Consider the following 15,130-nt stretch of genomic DNA (forward strand, 5'->3'; position numbering starts at 1 on the left):
CTCTTGCATTTTGTGCTTGGGCTTTTGGGGTCTTGCTTTTTTTGTTTGTGCTTTTTGAGCTGCACTGGAAAACTTATCTGATCTAATTTCCTTTCGAGTGATGTGTATAAATACGTGTAAAATCTTGCTGTGAGAAGTAGGACAGCAAAGTAGCAGGAGCACATAAAGAACTCCTTAACGTGATGTTGCCAGTGAAACCTGTGTCCCATCCAAGCAAACACCATTCTACTGATCAGCACTGCAGCCATGCCAAGACTGCAGAAATAGCTGTTTTGATTTAAATGTTCCAAAAATATACTGTTCAGCACACATGGTCTTTAGAGGATGGTCATATTCAGAATGCTGGAGAAATGGCTGTTCTCGGACTCATGCATGAGAAACACATTCTTTTCCAATGCCATTTGAGAAGAAGTTACCATGATCATTTGATCCAGCCTTCCACAGTTGCAGGTCACTCTGAAGGAGGTACATAGCCACTAATGATCTACTGACCACCTCTGTCCTTTCATTCTCCTCAAACTGCACAAACCTTTTGTGGCATCCTGTGACAGGCTTGTGGTCTTTGGATCAGTAGGCAAAGCATCACAAAACAGCTGATTTCCAGAAAAAAGCATGTGAGAAATGAAGGCACATCCCAAACTTGTATGTTGCTGGTGCCTGCGGTGCTAAATAAGTTGGCAAAAAAATGAAATGGGAGCCATAGGACTGTGAAAGATTGACTGATGAAATATTTCAGTTGGCAACCATCCTGGTGTATTTCCAGCCTGACATTCTTTTTGGTAGGTATGCCTTGGAGATTTCCCCTTACAAATATAGTTAGTTGCTCAACTTCTCAACTTATTCATTCTCTGTTGGGTCCCAGAATAGCATACTGTCTCTGAATTGCTGGAGGCTTTCTGCTGCATCTGAGAGGACACTAAATGAACAAAAGTACATGCAATGATGTAGGGCACAAATCAATAAAATACTTGATCATCACATGTTTTAAATGAGACACTTGCTTAGGTACCTTTTAGATTTTTTGTTGTTGTTGTTTATGTCAAAGTACTTGTGCTTTAGTCTTTCAACTGTAGCATGTGACACCAGGAGGTGAAAGTGCTTTAAATCTGTTTAAATTTTTATAGACACACACATAGGAGGTTTATACATATGAGAAATATGTATTCTCTTTATGAGAAATGTGCTTTGTATGCTTGTAAATAGGGATTGAAAGAACACTGTGTGATTAAATAGCTTACAGTAGCATTTTATTTGAAGTTTCTAAATAAAACCAGCTCTGCTGTGTTACTTCCAGTAAATTATTCCTTAAATGCAAGGTTGTCACATTTCTGTATAGTCCAAAAATGGAGACAAGCATTTCTTTAGAATGGTAAGGAAATTAATATTATAATACACATGAATTTTATTTTTAGAAACATTCTTACTGGCAATTAAAATGAAAAATAAAGCTTGACCAAACTTAAGCCTGTTTCATCACACTGGTAATTAACTCATGTGGGTTTTTGCCAGACCTATTATTACAGCACATCTATTTTTAGTTAAGGTGGTGCCCAATTTTGCTGCACCCCTTTTTCAGATAAGACAAAACCAGTCTCATGGCTTTAGTTATAATCCTTTGTCTTCTGAGATGTGGAAAGCTGCTAAGTCATGGCAAGCAAACCATTTGCTAACTGTATGTTCACTTTTTAGTTGCCCAAGTTTTCTGCCTCCACCTTTTTAGCTTTTCTTTTTTTCTGGAATTCTGGTAGAGGTAAGGAGAGAAGATGGAGAATAATATTAAAGATAATCTGGATAGTGATTTCTTTATTAATTCCTGTGGACATACCACCTTGATCTGTCTAGCTTTTGTCCCTGGATATTTTTAGCTGAGACTGTCATTTATCCTGCATATAACATTATTTTGTGGGCTGCTGGAACTGCACTCATTTTTCTCATAGACTAATCATAACACTTTGTTTGGATTATATTCAGATTTAAAAAAAACCCCAAATCTCTGTACTTAGTACTGAAATGTACTTAGCAGTTTATTTCGCTGGCAAGTGGTTTAGCAAGAGGAGAAGGGACTGGAAATGAAATGCAATCATAGCATGCACAGACCAGTCCATCTGTGACTGACAACTTGTGTGAGACCTGGCTTGTGATAGTGCAGATCCTCAGATTTGTTGGCTGAAAGGAGCCATTTTCCTGCCATTATCACCTGCCCTGTCACCCTGTTTTCTCAACTACCAATCAGCAAGGTATGAAGTGCATAGAGGACTGCTATGATATTTTTAGAACAGGCCTTGAGCCCAAGTTTGATCCAACATTTTGAATGGTCAGAAGCTTAAGGTCGTCGAAAATAGTCTGTCATCTCTGCTCATGGCATTGGGATTCCAGCACTAGCTAGTTACTTTTCACTTATTATTTCATTTTTGGACTGCCCTTTCCCAGAAGCAGTCAGGTTTGAAGTTATCACAAGAGCTTTCCCCTCCCAGATCCTTTGCAAGACATAAATATATCTGATTAAAGTTGATTAGAATGGGAGTATTGTCTGAACCTGGATTCAGTGTATTATCTTCCTATTCCCCCATGCTTTTAATGCAGTTCTGACCTGTGAAATCTTTTAGCCATTGCTCAGTAGTTTGAGGCTCAGAAGAATCTGGCAGGTTTTTTGTGAACAGTTCTCATTCTAGGAAACTAGGGCTTGGGGCCAGCCTTGTCCCTCTGTCCTAGAGGGCTCAAGCACCCACATCTTTTTTCTTTAAGCCAGAGATGGGGCAGATGAGGGACATGTGGAAGCAGAAGCTGCAGCTGCCACATCTGCCTGCTGAGGTATGACTTTGCTGGGCATTTGCTGTGGCTTCCCTCTGCATTTGATCCATCCCTTTTTTTGGATCAAGTACCTAGCAAACTGAACTTTGCAAGGTTTGGCTAAATCAGCTTGAAGGATGGATAAAAACCTTCTTAGGGGTGGTTTGGCCTTAGGATTACCAGTTGGATGCCTGAATTTACAAAACTCAAATTTATGACACATTTTGGCAGTGCCATAGTACATATTGTACATAGTATGTACTGCCTTTACATGGTGTAAAGGTATTTTCAGTTGCAGGAAGTAGCTGCATTAAGATTTTCAAGGGATTTTCAAAGTGGTTTGCTTAGCTAAAGGGAGAGGTTATATTTACTTGGAATGGGTTGTAATTCTCATTTCAGAGTTATGAAACCTTGCTTTCAAATGTATTTTGATTTTCCCCCCTCTTTTGCAATCTATAAATTTGTTACAGAAAATTAAGATCATATTCCTCCTCAGAAGGAATGCTGGTTCTGCTGAAGTCAGGCAAAATATTTACAATTTACCCAATGAAGTCACAGTTTCATCATTTTAACATTGCCCCAAATTCACCAGCAGTGTAAAATTAGCACCCAAGTTGGTGAATATTGATTGCATTTTGGGTTTCAGACCTATTCCTTATCAAAGTTCAAAAGGATGAAGAAAATTAGGTGAAAACTGGATTTGGGTTCACGGAAACATTTTGATAAAAACCCAGAAGAGGGCTGTTGCCATCCTGGCCCAGCTAACCGTGAGGATTTTGTGTGGTTTCATAACAGCCTTATTGACCAGGATGAGATATGACCTTTTCAGAGTGCAGCAGTGGTCAATTTGTTTCTGCTCTCAGGGGCATGTTTGTGCATCCAACGCTGCTCTCCATGTGCTTGAATGCTCCCCTGGGAGGGGTGGAGATGCTGGCAGAGGAAGGAGATCCAAGCAGGCAGCACAGTGGGAGAAACTGGTGTGTGTCCACAGCCAAGCACATGGTCTGGTATCTCAGGTCCATTCTTTGGCCCACACAGTAAAGGAGGCCCCTTTTTAGTGTTGTAGGTAAAATGTTTTTTTCTTAGCCAAGCTTCCAGTGGATTGAAGTGACAGTTCTCTGACTTAATTTTAACTTTTTTTTTAATCTAAGAAATGTCTTTTTTTTTTTTATTAATTTAGAAGAGTAATTTTTCCAATCTACATTGATATCTACTAAAAATCTGCTTTTAATCTTCTATAGTTTATAATCTGCTTGTAATATATTATGTAAAGCCCCTTCATGACTTCATGAATCCAAGCCTGTGTTTAGAAAGACCCTATTTTTGAAATCTAATTATTTGATGTAAAAGGGCAGCTTTGAATAGCAAAATGAAGCAAACATTTTGTGGGTTCTTTTTTCCTCCAAAGGCATTTTTTTCTCAAGTTATTTACAGGACACTCCATTGTTTTACTCTTCTTAAAACTTTTCTAGTATCATGGGAAAGCAAACATAGTTTGGATTTAAAAAAAAGACAAAAATTAAGCCTTTGCTTTTCAGGAGAGGATGATTTCAAATAATAAAATTACTTTTGATACTGGAATAATTAGTTTAGTTTATTATATATTAATATGGAATTTATTATCCCATCAATTCAGCAATACTTAGTAGTCCTTACTAATGTTGAAGGACCTGAAGTGGGAGCTGGTTGGTGGACCTGGATGTACTTACATTAATGATTGGACTCAATGATCTTAGAGACCTTTTTCAAGCAAAACTATTCAATAATTCTACCCCCATGATCTGACCTTTTTAGACTCAGGAGATAAGACCTGTCTTGGAGTTCTACAAAAAAAGTTGCTTTAAGCTTGACATACAGAACTGTAAAAGTTTCTTTTCAGAGACATGGTCAATACTGATGCAAAGCTCATTTGGAAGTTGCTGCAGTGTTTGAAGCAGGCTTAAAATGCATGTCCACCTCTGGCTTGATTTTTTTCTAATCAATGGATTTTTCTTAAGGCCTTATTTCTTAAAAGAAAGACCATTTTACTACCTCACTGGACATCTTGCCCTGTGTATTATAGACAATGCCAAGCTGCCCCTGAGCTTCATCAATAAATTTAGTATCACAGGTCTTTAAGTTTCCAGTTTTCAAAGGTTTTCCAAACCTATTTTATGCATGTGGCATGTCTAGCCATCCTCAGTTTTCAGCATTCTTTTTCAAGTATTTATATTGGGAGAAGTTACAGTACTCCAAGATATTCTATGATATGTATGATATTTTTATCATCTTACAGACTTGTTATATTCCCAAGGATTTTATTAGCCTTTTTGGTCTTGGTGTCATCCTAGGAGCTTGAATTTGGTTGGCTGGCTTCTGCTATGATCCCAAAACCTTTGCATGGCCGTTGGTTTCCACAGTTCAATTCTCACAGGCAGCATGCATGGCCTATATTTCTTGTCTTAAATCCAAAAAAACCCACTCAAACATATCTTACAAGCTAGAGATGGTGCTTTTATTGGTTTTCCAGCCATAGGGATTTAGTAGTCTGTTGTCCAGGAATGGTGACCAGGTGATCTGACCTACCAGCCTAGCCATGATTAGGAGATGCAGCGCAGAACCCTGCATGGAGGCTCAGATGATCTGCTCATTAGGTGTGCAACAAGCTTGAAACACCTGGAGGCTGCTGAACACATCGGCAGCTGTCCCAGGTGATGTGCTCCAGGGTTCCTTTGTGCATGTGCACCCGGGTGTGCCTGGTGGAGCCAGGAGCAGCAGGCACAGCTCTAGTGTCTCTCTAAGGAAAGTGGGAACAGCCATGAAGAGCCAGGAAATCTCATATTGCTCATAGATCTTTGAACTCATTAATGGCATAAAAGGGACAAAGTGCTCTGCTGGTCTGAGGCATTATCTGATGTGTCTTGTGTTATTTACGTGCAATTTACCTCAGTCTTGCCACAAAACATGGAGATTTTAGTTCCAACCTGATAAACAACTTTATAACAGAATAAATGAATTTTCTGTATGTTTTCCCTAATCTAAATATTTATTTACTACATAGCTCTATATTAGTGTTAGGGTCTTTTTATTACTTGAGCTTTGTGATTCAGGAAAGTTGAATTTATGAAGCCCTTAAGCATATGCTTAACTTAAGCCTTGTGCTTAAATCAACTTTGTGCTGTTGAGGTGTTGTCCTGAATCTAAGACTTAATTTCTAGTAGATTATTATTATTTATTTATGTGAATAAAAAATTGTATTTTAAGAGGAGAAAGAAGTGATGTCATCAACTAGTTAGAAAACCCCTGAGCTAATTTGCATGAGAAAGATGCAAGACTCTTTGTATTCTTATACAAGAGATGATAAGAGAGCCATACATTTATCTTACATAGCACTTCTTATCCTCAGAACTTTGTGAAGTTTTACTCTCCCATTGTTTGTCACAAAATCCCCCAAAGCTACAGATATGCCTTTCTTTGTCCCAGAAAATTCCTTTGAAGCTTGAATTGAGCTAAAACACTAAAATTGCAGTTTTCTCCTCACTTAAAAAATGCCTATCACATGGTTCCCCAGCCCTGAAAAGAAAAGCACCATGTATTCCTGCACAGGCAATGCCAAGTCTTGCTACACAGAGAATTGGTTGGAAACTTTCCTGTACTTTGTATTTCTAACCAAAGCACATGGATTAAGCAATCCATTTTAACTCCTCCAGGGACTTGGAATATGGTCCCTTAGTTCCAAGAGGGAGCAGGACCAGACCATTACAGCACCTCCCCTGATTTCTTGCTGCTCCCAAACCATCTGCTTCTCTGTGGTAATAGTCTTTAGCCGTTCGTTAACATGGTTAATCCTCTAGCATAAGCTGTAGTAATTTTGCTGGATGTTTGGGTTTCACGTGGTACTAATGGTATCTAATGAACTGTGGCTTCAGAAACATCTGTTCTATACAATAGTTAATTTTTTTCTTCTTCTCTCTTTTTTTTTTTTTTTTTTTTTTAAATCCCAGCGATTGGATACACAAAAATAGTTAGGAAGTCTTTAGGCTGCAAAGATTAGAACTCAAACCTTCTGAGTACTGAAACAGGCCAAATTTAATTCTACTCATGCAACCTTAATTTAGCTCCCACTTGTTTATGAATTGTTTGACATTGATGCATGCTATTACTCCCTGCCTTTTCACTTGCCAAATGAAAAAGGAGCTGAAAAAAGGTTGAATGGGACACCTGTAAGACTGCAATGTCCTCATTTAAGCACATGACTAGAAGCTAGAGAACATCTTTTTAACATGTTCAATATTTATGTGATACAATTGAGCAGTATGATAAAAAAAATCTATGCAAGTATTCATCTACAAGTAAGAAAACTGTAAAAGTTGAAACTAAATTATTAATATGAATGAAGGCAATGCTCCAGAATAGCATGTGAGGAATGGGATATGCTAAAAACAATCAGTATATACTGTTTGTACTTTGAAAGGAAAATAAAAATAAAAAAAAGACAAAAGTATTACTTAATTATAATATTGCAGAGTTAATAACACAGTAGAAATCCTAGCTCTTTCCAATTTGAGGGCTTCATTTCTTAGTCTTAATGGTGCAGTAATGGGGTTTCCAGATTTAATTTCCTTATATTTATTTGTTTTTAACAACTCAGAGGGAAAATAAGAGAAACACATTGTGAAAATGCTATAATGAGATCACAGTGCTACTAACATGCCTTAAGTTTTCTATAAAGTGGCTGATTGCATTTAGAGTCACCTCAGCAGCATTAAATCATTTCAGCAGTTTACCTTCACTGCCAGTGTCATTAAACTTCTCCAAGTTTAGGAAATGCGTTTGAAAAAACAGAAAAAAATCCCCTCATGTTCCTGTATGAAAATGTCACCTTATAACATCCATAGCTTTAAAAATAAAAACCAGATTTTCTTCAGGCATGAACCCTTTATTCTTCCCCCGTGGGACTCTTAAGGAGCTCTTTAAATTCACGTGATTTTGCAGTTAATGTCTGGGCTGACTCAGCAAAGTGTTTAACTGTGTGCTTAAATTCTATTGCAATCAATAGAATTTGAGCATGTGCTTAAAAGTTATGTTGAAAAGAAATGGATTTACACATGTGTTTTAAACCGAAGCATGCACCAAAGTAGGCTTATACTATGTCAAAGCAAGTCGGAAGAATTCAGGTTGTAAAAACCCTACCTTTGTGGTGACTGGTTTCATAAGTAAAATATTTTTATATAGTTTTTATGTATGACCTAAAATGTATAGCATCATGCTGTAGTTATTATGGTCCGTGAATGGGTGAACATAAGACAGTTTATGTGTCTGTCAGTTTAAAATATGTACGTCAGAATTAAGAACACTTGCAGATAAATATCTAATGTACATTTTCTGCTCTTGAATATAGTTTGCTTTTAGCTTGTTACTGAAGTATTTCGAGCCATTTAGAGCTGTGAACACTATCTTTTAAAATGCAGCTGCATATATAAGAAGTTATAAACACATATGGGTACCTAATACCAGATCCCACACTCCACAGTTTTCCATGTTCTGACCTGTTTTTAACTTATTCCTCCCGTGTTTCCCTGTAATATGAAACTTGATTATTTTGAGGCGCTGAATCACCAAACAGCGTCATGTTCTGTTTGGCTGAAGGGCATAAGCAATTCCACTTTTTCTATTTACTTCTGTCTATAAAAAGCTTTTTCTGCATTAGAGGAGATTTCTGTTTCTGCCGCTGATGCCTCTTGCACTGTGTTAAACTGCCCTGTACTGTGGAAAGGCCACATATTTCCAACAAAACATTTGGGTATTTTTATTTTCCAGAGAAATGTTTATGATACCAAATTGTCAGCAATTCATGATGCAATGGTATGTGTCGTGCTCACCTGTGAGAGTGCTCACTGTCACACCCTCCCTGTCACTGCACTGCCAGTGCCCCTGCCCCTGCTCATGGCCCTTTGCAGAGCTGGGTGCAAAGCCATCTGCAGGGCTTCACTGCTTCCTCTGTAGGGAAGAGAGATGCCAAGGGGAGCAGGGTAGCAAGAAGTGATAGGTACCAGAGCCTTCTGCAGGGAAAACTCCAGCTGCTATGCTCTCTCCCTGTCCAGGGGGCAGGTCATAACTCTCACTAGGACCAGGTGATTTGGCACATGGAAGAAGAAAAGGTTTGGGATGATGGGAAGACTTGAGCCACACTGCCATCAAGTAGCCAAACTTCCCAGTAGTGCCCAAGTATTTTGTTTTTGGGAATCTTTTCTTTGGTAACATAATTGTGAGAAGTATATTAAAAAATATACTGCCCTTAGCTATGATCCGTCATGTAAGCACACAGAAGATTCTTCACCAAAAGGCAGAAGAGAGCCCCAAATACTGGACAAAATTTTGTGTCTTCAGGAGCAAAATATTATGTTGATAGTTGAGAATGCTGTGGATTTCTAGAAAGCTCCAGTACAGCTTCTTTGTTGGCTTCTTGATTATGGTGAGGAATCATATCCCAGTGGCCACTGTTGCTCCCATAGAGCAGGAACATGGGAGCAGACTTAAAATTTTGGCAGGAAAGCTGCTGTATAATATAGGTAGCAACAGGCTCTGGTCACCTGTATAAAAAGTGCTGTAAGGCTGGGTAGGACTCTGAGAAGTAAAGTAATGCCTGTAACACGGAAATGAAAGTTATCTGTGTGTAGGTATATTAATGATCAAATGAGATGCAACTTTTGAAACACCAGTATGAAAAACGGGCTTCACATGTGTGAAACCTGTCAAACCACAGAGGAGCATGGTGCTGTTGTCTGATACGCTGTCAAAAGCTGCTCTTCTGAAACCACATCATCTTGGAGAACTGAAAAAGACGCTGTGTAAATTGCCTAATGCTTCTAAAAATAAGCGTGAACTACTCAGCCTCTCTCCAAATTTTAGCAACTCAACCGAATAGTGCATAGTCCGTAAGCGTGTCTAACACGGTGTGCCACAATCGGTGACTTACTATAAGAATTATATGAAGCATGCTAAATACGGAAAGGCTGCATATAGCTGCACGCACAAAACCCGGTCCGCATTGGCATCTGCCCCCGCCTCCTGCTCCCCCCGGCCCGAGGAGCTGCAGAAATCTCCTCTCTCTCCGGCGGCGGCTGCGGGTCCTGCCGGGAGCTGGCGGCCGCCTGGCTCCCTCCCCTGCCAAAGCCAACTGTGGCGTAGCCAGAGAAACGGGCAGCAAAAATAGAACAGCAGGATGGCTGCGCGTGGGCGAGGCAGAAACCACAACGCCAGCAAAACCTCCCAGCGTTATTTTAGGACCGATACGGGCAGAGGCCGTGGCGTTTTGCTCTCTTTTCACTAAACACTCCCCGGGGGAGGGTGAGGAGGGAGAGGGGCGCAACACCCAGGCGAGGACCGTCCCTGTCCCGCTCCTGCCTCCTCCCTGGCGTATCCCCAGTGGCGCTGGGCAGGGGGAAGGGGTTAATTGAGCCCGAGGCCGGGCGGCGCACCGAGGACGGGCGGCAGTTTGAAAGACGGAGACTGGACAGCTGTGTTTGCTGTGGTATTTTTAAACGCATTAAAGCAGGCTCCAATCACCCGGCCATGCTTGACCTATTTTTGGCTCAGGCCGGCCATTGTTCTATTTCTGCCGCCGCTGGGCCGCGAGGGTGTCAATTCAAATGCAAATGAGTTATCGCTGCTGCTCCCGCCAACTTCTCCCGGGCGCCTGGCCGAGGGACAGCCGGCCGGGAGCGGAGAGGGGCGCGGGCACGGCAACGCGGGGCTAGGCTGGGGTCAACTCGGTTAAACCCTCAGCGGCTCCCGGTGCCTAGAAAGGTGGCTTATTCGGTTTGATGGTTTGTTAGAGGCAGTTTCTCCCCCTCCCCGCCCTGCCAGGAAGCCCAAAGCGCAGAGATATTTCTTCATTTCTTCTTCCACCTGCCGCTGGCTGCCCGAACGCAACTGCTCCAACTCGGCAGCGCTCAGCCCCCCGCAGGCTCACGGCTCCCTTCCTGCGGGCGGGGGCTGCCGACGGTGGATTTGGGCTTTTCCTTCTCCTCATAGATACTTGTGCAAATGCTTAAACACTGCTAATTGCCGAAGCATATTATCTTAACGACCCTCGCTGAAGGAGGTAGGACCGCAGAGGGTCGTGCCCGACGCCTATGTGCAAGTGCAGTGATGAATCTCTTGTGTAGCTGAAGTGCAGACCAGTTGGAATATGCTGCAGACAATTTACGAGAGTGAATCGTGTTTTTCCTCAGATGGGGTTTCTGGACGTGAACAGCTCTTGGCTCAGCAAAGAATGCACAGTATGATCAGCTCAGGTAAGAGAGAGCTCCCTGCCTTAGACTTGAGTGGCTGATCGGGAACGTACAGCCTGGCATGAAAAGTAAACACCCTTCCTTTCAAGAAGCGACTTGATTTTTGTGGGCTTTATCCAAGTTGTTGTTATATAATTCTGGAAGTATTGTAGATTGCAGCTGCTGCTGCTTTTGCGAGGAGTTTGTCTCCTTTGGTCTGCTGCTTTCCAGACGCAGCAACATGCTCACAACTGAAGTCGAGTTTGGGTTTCCTTGTTTGTTTTGTTGCCTGATTGCAAAATGGGGTTCATGGTAGAGGCTTCCTCAGACAGACCTTGTCAGGAGGCTGCATTTAGAGCCCCTCATAAGCAATTCTAGTCTTAGGTCTGTTGTAAACAGGATTTTGCTCTTTCTGTGAGTTTCTTTTTCTCTAGTTTGCATATGGAGGGGGTTTTATACCAATACCTCTCTCTTTTCATTACAGTGCTACTGCAAAATGTCTTTAAACTGCATGGTTTATTTTGTTCCATTAAAAATATTTTTGAACCTGGCAATGCTAGTTACAGGTAACGACTCACAAAGATGTAAATTGGATGTGTTTTTTCATGAAGGTACTTCAAAGCTGCTCAGAAAGAACACTGCATGTTTCCTCGTGTATGTTTCCTTACAGCTACTCCTGTGTTTTCTGCTTTCTTTCCTAGCTGTGTTTGAGATCTGCTGTTGAGGATAAATTAACTTGGAAGAATCATTGCCATTCAATTTAGATGGGCTAAAATTGTCAACCTTTCAGGTTGACTACTCTTGCCTATTCTCTCCTAAAGTTAATTCCAGTACAGTTTTCATTGGGATGAAACTCTTGTCTATTAAGGCACAGTGTTTTCCAATTTATATCTATTTAAACCTAGGTTTCTTACTTTGTTTTTCAGAAAGTGTTACTTTTACAGAAGATCCATATGTGGAATACAGGATGAATTATTTGCATATATTTTAGACTTAGCTTCTTTTTTCTTTTTTCTTTTTTCTTTTTCTTTTTTCTTCTTTTTCTTTTTTCTTTTTCTTTTTTCTTTTTTCTTTTTTCTTTTTCTTTTTTCTTTTTTCTTTTTTCTTTTTCTTTTTTTTTTCTTTTTTTCTTTTTTTTTTTTCTTTTCTTTTTTCTTTTTTCTTCTTCCTTCCCAAAACTTGAATGACCTCAATCTCTAAAGATAATTATATGTGTAGACCATACCTCTCTTCACTTATTACCTCTTTCAGTACACCTGTTAAGCCTATGTCTGTTTGTTTTTTACAAGCTTTATTTTCCTGCTTTGTAGAAAAAGAGCTAAAAGTTTTACTTGTGCTCCTTTCTTACATATAATTTTAGGTTGTTGATCACCAATTTCAGCTCCTTTTTTAGGGACACAAATAAGATGAAGGAATGTTTTTAATTTTGAACAGCAAAGCTCTAGCAAAGACTCTGGGTAAGAGGAAACATTTTCCTGGAAGTGTTACAGTTCTTCTGCAAAGCCATCTACAGTGTCAACCTCTTGTTTGGGAATTGTTGCTTTGCTTTATTGTGTTTACTTAGTTTTCCTGAACAGCTCAACAAGTGTCCAGTGCTTTTAAATTGATTAGAGATAAGGCTGGTTGTGTCTTCTCTCTACTGTTTGACTTTGTTGTTGTTGTTGCTTTTTTTTTTTTTTTAGTAGTTTAGGTAGTAGTTTAGGGGTTTTTTTCACGTTAAAATTAATGGTTCACAAGTGAAAAATTTGGGGGCTTATCTCACTATGCTACCTTCTAACTGCCAGCTAATCTAATAGCAATTTTTTTCATTTGAAACTCTAGAAAATAAGGTGATTTTCGGTAAGTTTATAGCTCTGCTTGTCTTCACTGGAAATAAGAATATCATATAACTGTTGATTTGTATCTGCTAGTACATTAGGTAAGTCCATATAGCATACACAATTTCCCCTGTAGTGCCAAGTAGGGTAAGAGGGGGGTTTTAGACTAAAAACAATCCCTACAAAAGCTTATTCAATAACATTATCCAGATAAGAGATGTTTAAGTATCTATATATTCTGTGGAACATAAAATATTCCTCTGCGTTTCAGTTGGCCTTTGAAATACACAACTAGACTACAAGTAGTTGACATTATACACAGTCTGCAGTTTCAGTTCATGTCACATGAAACCTCAAAGCCTGGTGCTGCTCTTGGTTACCTTCACCTCCTGCACGTTCAGCATCTTACAGGATCAGTTTTGGTAACTTTTCATTCTTTCCATTTATGATGCATGTAGGGAAGAAAGAAATAGCTAGGGTATGACAGTGTGCACTAGCATTTGGAGAAGCCAGAAACAGTCATTTGAATTTTCCTTTTCACAATGCTCTTACTTTAAAGTTATCTTCGCTTAAATGTTTGTGATTGATACTCATAGAAAAAGTAGCATGTAGCTAAGGAAATAACAGATCCATAAAAGTTTGTGCTTTGCACCTTTGATGTGCTTGCTCCAATGACTTCAAGAAAAAACAGACAACAACAGTCAGATTTTTAGGTTTGCTGGTATCCAGATACATTGCACATATATTATGCAATTGATTTTAAGCTGGGGTGGAGAGATCCCCAAAGAGGACAGTTCCACTGGTCGGTGGATTGGATTTGCAAAGCAAAATGTCTAAGGAATTTCTGACAAGAGCAGGCATAGGAAATACTTCTGACATGAGAATCAGATCTTCTGATACTCCCTCAATTGCTGCCTTGCTTGTCTGTCTCCATCCTCGCTTGTAAGTCATACTATGAATGAGATGATCTGGATAGGTACCAATCAAAAGTCTAATTATGAATGGAGCAATCTAGATCAGCGCTGACTAAGAAGCTGTGTAATTTGCAGACACCTACACCTTACTGCAGAGAGCAGTTTCAGCTGTCTTTAGAAGACTGAACTAAATTCTCCCATATGGTACTGTTGCTCTAAAATGCAGCAGCAAGTGCTGTGCATCTTTATATGAGAAAATGATGTTGATGTACTTTTATTTGATACCATAGTTATTTTAACTTCACATTTACAAAATAAATCTGGGGTCTAAAGCTTTTTATTTACCTGGAGTTATTTTTCTATTCTGTCCCTTTTACTTTACACAAAAAAGACTCAATTTCCATGTGTGTGCAGTGCCACAGTGGATCCTAACATTCAGCCTCTGGTTCATGGCCTCTGATCTTTTCACAGTACAAGTAATAAACTGAAAGTTCTTAAAAAAAAAAAATTTGGTGCAGTGCAGTCCATGGGAAAAACACTCATTAAAATGTAGTTAATAAATAACTGAAACAGGACTACATTTCTTAAATAGATTGTAGTTGTGTGAAGGAGCAGGAAGGACCTACCCAATCCTTGTATCTCTAGATGTGGGACTTTAGGGAGTAATGCCAAGTTTTGGTGATTTAATATACAGTGCTGGTTTTTCAAAGGGCGAGGTTGTTAAGTGCTCCCCATTGGCCATACCTTGATGTACAGCCTTGCAGTACCCTCCCTGAATTCCACCTTGGTTTTTATTGGATAAGACATCCTCTGCTTCCTGCCCAAAGCTGTTCCGCTGAAAAATCAAGAGTTCAAGGAGATAGTGAGCTTAAAGCTTGGCTTGTCAATGAGTTGACAGGTGACCTGAGCAAGTTACACAATCCTGCTTATGTCAGCTAATCCTTCTGTGAAACACAGTAAATGATACCTGTCAGGACCAGGAATCGATAGAGCAAAACTGTTCTAAAGGGGATGCAGCAGTTCAGAATGATTAATTTGATTGGCTTCACCTACCTACAGGCTTGTAAAATACCTTCAATTTCACAGGTGTCGCAAGTGGATGTGGTGAATGTTTATTCTCTGCACCAGTCAGGAAATGTAAACTGTGTCACTTGAATATAAATGACAGAATTACTGCTGCACGCATCGTGCTGTACGTGGGCTGACAGGAGCTCATGAGCAATCTTCCCTCAGTAAACCCCAGTGTGCACAGTTTGTCCTGTATGTTGTCTCTGTCATGTGTCTGAATGACCTTGCCTGCGTGGGGTTTGCTTTACACATGGATTTATATTGCCTTCAGGGAAAGTTCTTTGGT

General features: G+C 39.9%; 1 protein-coding gene across 13 annotated transcripts in view; it reads left to right on the forward strand.

The window, feature by feature from the left end:
* Positions 1 to 15,130, forward strand: part of HDAC9 (histone deacetylase 9) — a 270,346-nt gene that overhangs the window by 168,353 nt on the left and 86,863 nt on the right. For 4 of the 13 annotated variants that reach the window (XM_050971715.1, XM_050971720.1, XM_050971716.1 and 1 more), the window contains exon 1: positions 10,600 to 11,069. The exons of 1 other annotated variant lie outside the window; for it this stretch is intronic. In XM_050971715.1, the coding sequence (XP_050827672.1) occupies positions 10,964 to 11,069 (106 nt within the window). In that variant the 5' untranslated portion in view covers positions 10,600 to 10,963. Of the gene's footprint in view, positions 1 to 10,027; positions 10,579 to 10,599; positions 11,070 to 15,130 lie in introns of those variants that run through there. 8 more of the 13 variants (XM_050971712.1, XM_050971718.1, XM_050971713.1 and 5 more) reach the window with 4 other exon arrangements.

The sequence above is a fragment of the Serinus canaria genome, chromosome 2 (assembly GCF_022539315.1).
Source record: "Serinus canaria isolate serCan28SL12 chromosome 2, serCan2020, whole genome shotgun sequence".
NCBI lineage: Eukaryota > Metazoa > Chordata > Aves > Passeriformes > Fringillidae > Serinus > Serinus canaria.